At 51.2% G+C, this 9,512-nt stretch overlaps 2 protein-coding genes across 5 annotated transcripts in view; one reads left to right on the forward strand and one right to left on the reverse strand.

Moving 5' to 3' along the window:
- The window catches only part of LOC103189421 (retinal rod rhodopsin-sensitive cGMP 3',5'-cyclic phosphodiesterase subunit gamma), a 35,796-nt gene that overhangs the window by 9,447 nt on the left and 16,837 nt on the right, over nt 1–9,512 (forward strand). For all 4 annotated transcript variants that reach the window (XR_006085869.1, XR_006085868.1, XR_006085871.1 and 1 more), the window contains one exon: nt 9,065–9,158. The gene's annotated coding sequence lies outside the window, so the exon portion shown is untranslated. The remainder of the gene's footprint in view (nt 1–9,064; nt 9,159–9,512) is intronic.
- Nucleotides 882–7,369, reverse strand: ccdc96 (coiled-coil domain containing 96). Its single transcript, XM_042344924.1, has 10 exons — nt 7,075–7,369; nt 6,276–6,413; nt 5,571–5,611; nt 4,947–5,112; nt 4,243–4,316; nt 3,839–3,992; nt 3,094–3,287; nt 2,437–2,649; nt 1,679–1,816; nt 882–1,189 (listed from the first exon to the last, which is right to left on the reverse strand). The coding sequence occupies exons 1-10, from the start codon at nt 7,367–7,369 to the stop codon at nt 944–946; spliced, it is 1,659 nt and encodes a 552-aa protein (XP_042200858.1). The 3' UTR covers nt 882–943.

Below are 9,512 nucleotides of genomic sequence, written 5' to 3' on the forward strand. Positions count from 1 at the left end.
CGGTCACCCTCCTACCCCTACCCTCCGCCCCTCCTGATCCCAACCCCCAGCTCAGGTCCAAATCCCCGTCTGTCCAGCGCCTTGGGACGTTCTCCCGACGTGAGAGACGCTGTGTAACTGTCATGTGTTATTGTTGTTTTATTTAACTGTGTAAATGTCATTCGTTGTTGTGGTCTATCTGCCTCCTCGAATCCTTGCAAGAAATCTCTTCATCAAATCACCTTCTCTCTACGGATTGCTTGTTCTCAGTGAGATCGCCGCAGACACAAACCACCGAGTACCAGGCCGGCTACTGCTGTGTTGTGACCGGTCTGCCTGGTCGGTGCACTAGAGAAATGTAGCTGTTGGTCTCATTGAGACTAGTTGTATATTTCCCCGCCTCCCGGCTTGTTAGCAGTAACAGCTCTTGTCTCCGGTCGCGCTCTCTGGCTAATCCTGTGCTCATGGGATTAGCGAGTATTAAAAATCGAGATGATCTGTGACTCCCATCGAGTTATTGTTTACTTGGTGATAAGACACGTTACTGCTATCATTATTATTATTATTTTGTGCGTAATCGGCTGCCGTGTTTTGCCCACAGAATACACAGTCGCACCACTTTATAGAGTATCCTGTGAAGCGCTTTGAGACGTCAAAACCACGAGATAAAGCACTGTATCAAATGCAAGGCTTATTTTATTATTAATGTGCTCTGCAAAGTGCCCAGTTCGTTCCCTGCGTTGTTCTGCCACAGAGATAGACTCTCAGGCTGTCAGATAGGAAATTTATTGGAACAGTTACAGTAATAAACTAAGGATTAACTTTGTGGATGGAGGCAGAAGGAGGGAGGGAGAAAGGGAGGGCGATGGAGGGATGTAGAGAGGGAGGGAGAGAGTGAGAGGGAGATGGAGAGAGAGAGAGAGAGAGAGGGACAGGGAGGGAGGGTGGTGTTGGGAGGGTGATCTCACACGTGCCCCATCTTCACCCAGTTGATCTTCTTCTTGATGGCACCACAGTCCAGCGTCAGCTGTGCGTGTTTGCGCTTCAGTGCCTCCAGGCTGTAGCACAGCTCCTCCACAATGTCCACATTGTTCTCAAAGTCGCGCAGTAGCACCCTGTTACACAGCAGCCCACACTTCTGCTTCAGCTTGATATTGTCGGCCCGCAGCCCGTCCTTCACATGTTTGATCTTGGTCAACACGTCACGTTTCTGTGCGATTCAACAACAACAAACAACAAGGACGACGACGATAACGCAACCATAAATAACAGCACGTTACAGTTACACGGCGCCTTTCACAGCAGGAGGGCGTCCAACATTCGTTGCACTGTCAGGGATTCGGACCCGAGCTGGGGGTTGGGATCAGGAGGTTGTGGAGGGCAGGGCAGGGAGGGTGGGGGGTTAGGAGGCTGACCGAAGGCGCAATCAAAGAGGAGGGTCTTGATCCGGGCTGTGAAGGAGGCAAGGGAGGGAGGGGGCAAGTCGGAGGGACTGTGGGATGGAGTTTCAGAGGGTGGGGGCAGAGAGGCTGAAGGACGGTGCCTCCGACGAAGACAATGCGTCAGTCAGCCTAGACTAGTGGGTTCACAGAACCAGTGTGGGGGGGCTTGATCTTTCAGTCTCAGAGGCAAGAGCAACATCCACAAGCTGATACCTAACACCCCCCCCCCCACCCCTCCCCCCCCACACCTCCCGTACCTGGGCAACGATGCTTTCGATGTCCATGAGCTGAGCTTTCATGGCAGCATTCTCGCCCTGCACCCACTCCAGCTTCTCCTTCAGGTGGGTGATGATCAGAACCGTGTCAGTGACCTTACTTATCAGCTTCTGCATCTCCTGAAACAGCAGCGAGCGGGAGGTCAGCGGTGGATCCTGTGAAGCGCTTTGAGACGTCTCGAAGACGCGATAAGGCGCTATATCAAGAGCAAGGATTATTATTATTATTTACACACAGTGCCCTGTCGCCACCTTCTCTCAAGTCAATGGTACTGCAGCACAAACCTTCCACCATCGATTGGGAGGCATGAGATTGAAAGATAACACTTGTATTTGACGTGGCGCCTTTCAAGTCTCACAGATTCACTGTGAAATGCAGTGACTGTGTATTTTGTGGGCGAACGCTGCTGCCAATTTGCCCACGAACAGCAGTGACGGATTGTATCCGGGGGGGGGGGATTGTCGGCCAGGGTCACTGTGAGAGAGAGAGAAAGAAATTCGGGACAAGTTTCTTGTCCCATTTATCCCATCCTCTTGTGATCTCACAGCCTTCAAGATCTTTTCAACAGCATTTTCACTCTCCTTCCTTCCTCTACCCGTAACCGCCCCCGCCCCCCCTTCCGCCCCCACCCCCCCACCTCAAAAGCTCGGGCTACCAGTGAGCTGAGGGAAGCGCTTTGAGACGTCCTCCCGACATGAACGTCAGTCGCTGTGTGAGTTTAGATCGCCATCAGTCAGACCTCGTTGCGCTCCTCGATCTTCGCGCTGCACGTCTTGTTCTCGATTTTCTGCTGCTCAAAGTCGATGAGGTTCAGTCCGTCTGCCAACTCCTCCTTGGTCTTCAGCAAATCCTCGTAGGCCTTGACCTTGTTCTTCAGCTTGATGGTCTTCAACCGTACCAGCCGCAACTCGTGTTCCTTCCGCTCCTCGATTCTCTGAAGCGTGTCCAGTTCCTGCACAGACACAATCAGAGACTCAAGCCACAGCCCGTGGGGCCCCGTCGCTCACCCTCTCGCCTCCAAGTCAGAAGGTTGTGGGTTCAAGCTCCCCCCAAACCCCCCCCCCCCCCACTCCGCCAGCCCCCACATCGGGACTTGGAACTCATACAGTCCAGGTTGACGTGCAGCTGGAGAGATTGAGACGGGGTGAGATTCCTAACCCTAAGCGCTCTGATACACTACCCTGCGTGGAGGGGACTATATAAGTGCAAACTGTTGTTCTCGGGTGCTGTGGGAATGAGGCAGGGAGTTTCGGGGCGTGGTGGCTGATGGCACAACTGACAATGGTGGAGCGGAAGGGGTCAGGGGGACCCGCAGAAAGGTAGAGAAGTGGATGGGAGAAAAAAATTCCAGTTGCGAAAAAAAAGGGAGGGTATCAATTAGCAACATGCACGTTACCCCGAGGGTGTTCTTCTTTCCCAGCTGTTTGTGGATTGAATGCACAATCACTAACTTCTTCTTGGACATGAAGGCCTGCCAGGCCTGATTGGCTAACTCCTGTTTCTGCAGGCAATCTGTCTTCAGTTCCTTAATCTGTGTCTGGTAATCTTCAGACTCAGCTTGAAACTTTTTCTGGATATCCCCCAGCGAGCCTGGCAATAGGCAACACACAGATAGTAATAACAACAGTAATAATAATCCTTGCATTTGATACAGCGCCTTATCACGTCGCTGAGATGACTCAAAGCGCTTCACAGGTTACACTGTAAAGTAAATTGACTGTATATTTTGTTGGTGAAACGCGGCAGCCAATTGCGCACAGCGGTGTCCCTCAAACAGTCGTGGATTGAGTGACCAGATTTTTTTTCTGGATAGATTATTATCCATGGAAAGTGATCCACCAGTCAACTAACAACTGGATTCCTACTTGCCGCTGGGTAAACAGGCGTAAGGAAACTTGCCTGAAGGTTGTGCCCAGATCCGTCCAGGAATGGAACCCGGATCCTCTCACTGGCGAGACGAATGCTCTAACCGCTGCGCTGCGGGGCTCCAGAAGTGAGACAGTAAGATGTACAAGACGCGCTTTGAGACACCCCGACGAAGCATTCCGGGGCGCTACCCCGCATGAAGGGCGCTGTATAAACGCAAGTTGTTGTTGTGGTGGAGGTGATAAGCAGTTGCGATCTCAGGGGTCCACACTTACTCATATATTTCATGTAGCGCTCCTGCTGGTCTGAGAGAACTTTCTCTAAGTCAATCCGGGTTTCGTCACCCTTCCTCCTGCGGTAATATTCGCTCAGCTTGCTCTGCAGTTTGTTATTTTGGTTTCTCAACTTTTCCCTCTCTTCAACTAACACCTGAATCGCAGAACACCAGCGTTGTCAAGCTTGTCCACTGTAACAAGTACTCCTGTTTGACGCAGCGCCTTTCACGGCAGGAGGACGTCTCAAGCAAAGCGTTTGCAACGCGTGCTGTGACGTGCTGTGGCTGTGTGTTTTGTGCCGCAGCAGGAAAAGCAGCAGTGCGCTGGGAAGGAGCGGAGGGAGCGCTGGGAATATCTCAGGCACGTTTAGACGAAGGAAGATTTTAAAGAATGATAATAATTACCTGATATTCCGCGAGCAGGTTGGCGTGACGGATTTCTTTAGCTGCCTCATCCTCAACCATATCGACTAGGCTTCCTAAAGCAACATAACAATAGTTTTACAGACATTGTACCATCATCTCCCCAGCGACCTGCTGTTCCTGACGAGAGCAACCGCGTGGGTTTACTTACATAGTCTGTCCCAACATGAGAGACAGCGCCTTGGAGCGCTGCAGGGAGGTGGTGGTGGTGGGGTGACCCTAGGCTGGTCGAACACCAAGGGATTTTAAGGTGGAATTTAATGACAGATAGAGAGTGTGCTGGAAAGGAACATGGGAGGCGGGGGAGGGGAGCCAATCGGAGGGATAGAGGAAGAGGAGGAGGAATAGGGTGGCGAGAAAGAGCGATGAGGGGGAAGGCAAGACGGAGGGATGAGGGGCTGTCCTGTGTCACTGGCCGCACTCTGAACATTAAAGGTTTCGCCCACAAATATACAGTCAATTCACTTTACAGCATATTCTGTGAAGCGCTTTGAGACGTCAAGAAGACGTGAAAAGCGCTATATCAAATGCGCGGATTGTTATTATTATGTTATATTAATCTAATACTGGGGATATGTTGACATAGTTCTGAACGTTACACGCCCCCACACATACATGATTGCAGATGTGCCCACTGTGAGTTCGATGGCCCAGTCCTTTCGATGTCACTATCACGTCACTGATACCTTTGTCTGGGGTTCCTGGAACCAGCATGGGAATCTCTTCCATGATGCCCTCCATCTCGTCCACCTTCAGGTCCTCCCCAATCAGAATGAGTGCTTCCATACTCCCCACATCAAATGTTTCAAACGTTGGCATCGATAGCATCTCTTCCTGGTCAGTGTGAGAAGGCTAATGGGACAGAAACACAGAGAGAGAGAGAGAGAGAGGAAGGGAGGGGCACAGACATAGACCAAGAGGGAAACAGACAGATAGGGGGACAGACAGAGAGAGGCAGAGAGGAACAGAGAGAGAGAGAAGGGGGTAACAAAGGCAAATATGTGGTACATGTGATAACAGAGACTCGCCTACTAGACAAACACAGCACCAAAACAGACCCCTCCTCATCCCCTCTCCCTATCCCACCTTTCTGCTCCTCCATCTCTTAAGTGTCATTGATGTTGTCTCCTGGGAGAGGAGCTGAGGGGAGAAGTGAACAGTGGTCCATACCCCCAGCGTGAGTTAGAGTCATCAGGTGTGGTGGGGGATAAAGACCCCAAATTATTCCCTGTGTCAAGTCTGGGTTGGTCAGAGACACACAAGAGTTCTCTCCACAAATCACTCAAAAAGTCACAATCTGCTGTACTCACTTCATCCCCGGTCTCAGCCGTCTGTGCCTCTTCCACCGCTCCTTTGGTTTGAAAGAGAAAAAAAGTCAGTGTTACTGAGCTTTAAACCTCAACTTAACTTCATGTTTGCAATGTTAGATTCGATTAGAGAGACAAGAAAAAGATAAACTACAGTTTTTTGTGTTTGTGGGGGGGGGTGGGGGGGAGGGTTGGGGGGAACAAAAAATCCTCCTCCCCCCACTTCCCTTCCAGCTCAGTACCCAGACACTTCCCCCCCAAACCCCCACACTCCCACCCTACACACAGACACACACACTGGCTTTTACACACTCGCTCTCACACAGAAACAGTCACATACACTCACTCAAACAAGTGGCCATTGTTTTTTCTTGGGGAGGATTCCCAGGCAGAGCAAAACCTTAGGCAAGTTTCCTTACTCCACAGGGGTTATAACATCTCCCCACTCGAAAATGGTCATGACTGTTTGTGGGGGCGCTGCTTGTGCGCAATTGACTGCCACGTGTCTCCCACAAAATATCCAGTCAAATCACTTTACATATTGTGAAGCGCTTTGCGACCCCTCGACAGCGTGATAAGGCGCTGTAGCAAATGCAATGGTCATTATCATTGAGTGATAAGGTCCTGCAGAAATATTGAAAAGTAGTTGACCTTAAACTAGAAGTTCTTTTTTTGGAAGAGAGGTGGGAAAATTGTTATTATTATTACCTGTGATTGTGACTGAAGGGGCCGACTCCTTGGGTGACAATTTGCTCATTTCTGCGTCGATCTCGTCGACTTCCTTCTTCTCCTTCGCTTCTTCGGGTACTTCTTGAGCATCGGTTGGGGGAGGTTCTGTCCCGGTATCTTCAGGGACATCGTGAGGGACTTCTTGAGGTTCACCCTGAGCGGTTCTAGAGCAACATCCTGAGGAGTTTCTTGAGCAATATCCTGAGCAGGTTCTTCAGCAATATCCTGAGGAGCCTCTTGAGGTGCCTCTTGAGGAGCCTCTTGAGGAGCAGATTCTTGCAAAGTTTCTTGAGGGGATTCAGGTTGCTCCTGTTTCCCTTCAGCCTGGACTCCGTCCTGTTCCTCTCCGGTTGTTTCTGGAGATCCAACTGTCACTGGAGCTAGGCAGACAAATGGAGCAGTTACTTTCTCTCGTGTGGGGCTCACAACTACCTGAATACCTCTGCCACCGTGTGGGTCAAACACTGCCATCTGGTCACACCATTGTCAAGGCTCAGTCACTAGCACTCTCGCCTCTGGGGCAGACATTTGTGGGTTTAAGCCCCCATGTTTGGGGACTTTGAGCTCACAGTCTGGGCTGACTCTCAGCATCGTGCGTGAGGGGCACTGTGTAAATGCAAGTTTTTGTTGTCTGTGTGAACCTTTGTGAAGTGCAGTCCAGAGTCAAAATGGCCAACGGTCTGAAAGTTAGGAATCCCCTGTGCCTCACTTCCAGACTTTCCTCTCCTCTCTGAGATACATTGCTACATTCACACATTCCTCTCCTTCCTCCCATCACCTTGTTCGTCCGGCACAGCTGCTCCCTCCGCCTCCACCTTCACTTCCGCCTCCACCTTCACTTCCGCCTCCACCTCTTCCTCCCTCGGCTGTTCGGAGGCCTCCTCGGGAGACTTTGGTATTCCCTCATCAGCATCTTGGGTCACATTTGGTTCAGTGCTGTCTGCTGTGAAGAAAAATGTCTTTGTTAATCTCCCCTCCCCTCGGGCACTGGTCAGAGGGCCACATGGAGAACAAGCCCCTCCAGGCTGTGCTCCCCTCTCGATGCAAAGGCCTTTCTGGACACCACACGCCATGTTTTACTGCGCCAGTTATCGCCAGTTTACAGTTGCACAAAGCTCCTGCTTATCCCTCCCGCCCTCCTCTCCACGCCCGAAGCTTTGGCACTCTCTCCTTCCCCTCATTTAGATCACGACTGAAGACCTTTCTCATCGACCGGGCGTACGGTCACCTCCTCCCTACCACCGGCTCGCCGTCAGTCTCCGCCCCACCCCCGTTAAGCTCTCCGAGCCTCTGCCCTGCGTGAGGGCACTGTATAAATGCAAGTTGTTGTTGATAACAATGTCCGGTGAGGTGTAATGGCCCGCGGTTGCCACAGGGTGGCGCCACAAACTCACGGCTGGAATGTCCGAGCCGGACGAACACCGGGAATTTTTACCGGACAGCGCTCTCAATGGCCGAGCTGTGTGGTGTGGCTTTAGCCGGTTAGACTCCAGCAGGTACCCCCAACGCACACTCCGGGCTCCCCCCCACCCAAGCCTCGGCTCTCGTCAACCTGCGCCTAATACTTTCAGGAATTAGGTGAGCGGGTGGTGGTGGTGGGGGGGGGGGGTTCCTCCGGAGAGAGAGAGCGTATTCCATTCCAACAATCTGTCTCTGGGATTTCCGCGTGTAGGTGGGAGGCCGGGAATTCTCAGCCTGGTTTGGAGACTCTTGAGGCATCAGCGATGGGTTTCCGCGCGGCTGCGGCTGACCCCAACCCCCCCCCCCCCCAAAAAAAACAGACGCAGACGGTCACTCACGATTCTCGGAGGGTTTGGAAAGACCGGACTGCGACACCTAATAAGACATAAAGGCAGAATGACACTGACCGCTCCCTCCGCCACGCACCGTCCTGCTTCACGTCCCCCTCCCCATCCGCCCCACCACCGGCGGGGCAGCCTGTCAGCCATCCCAACCCGGGCTCTGGAGCTCCATCCCAGAGTCCCTCCGACTCCCCCCCCCCCCCCCCCCCCCCTCCGCTCCCCCCACTATCACAGCCCCTTTAAGACTTATCCCCGTCTGACCCTCAGTCATCATTTCCTCCCTCTCCCCCCGTAGAGTGCGTGTGTGTCACAGACAGACAGAGACAGACAGTGAGACAGAAGTTGGGACATTCACCTTCTTCTTCTTCGCCATCTTGTTGTCCTCGTTACCATGGAGTCTGTGCTGCTCCCGTCACCGTGTTCCACCACTCCAGTTAAAGGGCCATTCCCCTTTCTGCAGACAACCTCCCCCCTCCCCTCCTCACGGCAGTCGGGTTACCTTTGTATTTAAAGTCCCCCTCACCCCCCCCCCCACCCCTCCCCGCGCCCCCACCTTACTGCAGGCAGGTACTTTGAATTTATTATTTATTATTACTAATTAAATGATCGCTTTCCAGGGGTAATCCCTCCAAATTAATAATCCGGTCACTCAAATCCACGGCTGTTTGTGGGGAACGCTGCTGTGCGCAATGGGCTGCCGCGTTTCACCCACAAAATACAGTTGATTCACTTTACAGTATAGTCTGTGAAACATTTTGAGACGTCGCAAAGATGTGATAAGGCGCTCTTATCAAATGCCAGGATTATTATTATTATTATTATTATTAACAACCGGGTACCTACTTATTATTAGGTAAACAGAGGCACGTGGAGTGTGTGCCCTGTGACAGTTACGTTTGACTTGGAGCGAAGTGAGGGTTCATTTACATTTACATTACATAAATTTTCTCCAATTTTTTTTTACAGAATCCATTTATGTGGTTTCGTTGCTACAAACAGACCTCAGCAAACATTGATCGCAAGATTTTCTCATCTCACCCGGCAAAGGTCAACAATGAAGGTAAACTAACTTACAATCATGGGAATTAATTACAAGACACAAACGCATGTAAAAAGCACAACAGTATTTTATTAACATGGACAATGCAAATCATTATAACGGGTTTTCAAATGATTATAAGACCGGTACTAAAATTTACTAGTTACTGATCCAGTCTGTTGAGGCCAATGGATCTATTGATTGATGCAGAATATTACTCAAATCCCGAACACTTTTCCCTCTCTCTTTCTCCACAAAATGACGACTTTGTTTTAAAATAAAGAGGGCTATATAGTGTGCAACTCCCAACGAACGTGTCCAAGGTTGTGGAAACTCGAAGATGAAGAGAGAGTGCAGCAGGAGGGGGGGAGGGAG

The sequence above is a fragment of the Callorhinchus milii genome, unplaced genomic scaffold (assembly GCF_018977255.1).
Source record: "Callorhinchus milii isolate IMCB2004 unplaced genomic scaffold, IMCB_Cmil_1.0 Scaffold31, whole genome shotgun sequence".
Lineage (NCBI taxonomy): Eukaryota > Metazoa > Chordata > Chondrichthyes > Chimaeriformes > Callorhinchidae > Callorhinchus > Callorhinchus milii.

Coding starts and splice junctions, on each gene's coding strand:
- ccdc96 (XM_042344924.1), bottom strand. CDS start 7,369: ATGGCGTGTGGTGTCCAGAAAGGCCTTTGCATCGAGAGGGGAGCACAG. Junction 5,612..6,275: donor CCCTTCAGTCACAATCACAG/GTAATAATAATA, acceptor TTCAAACCAAAG/GAGCGGTGGAAGAGGCACAG. Junction 4,317..4,946: donor TCCAGGAACCCCAGACAAAG/GTATCAGTGACG, acceptor ATGTTGCTTTAG/GAAGCCTAGTCGATATGGTT.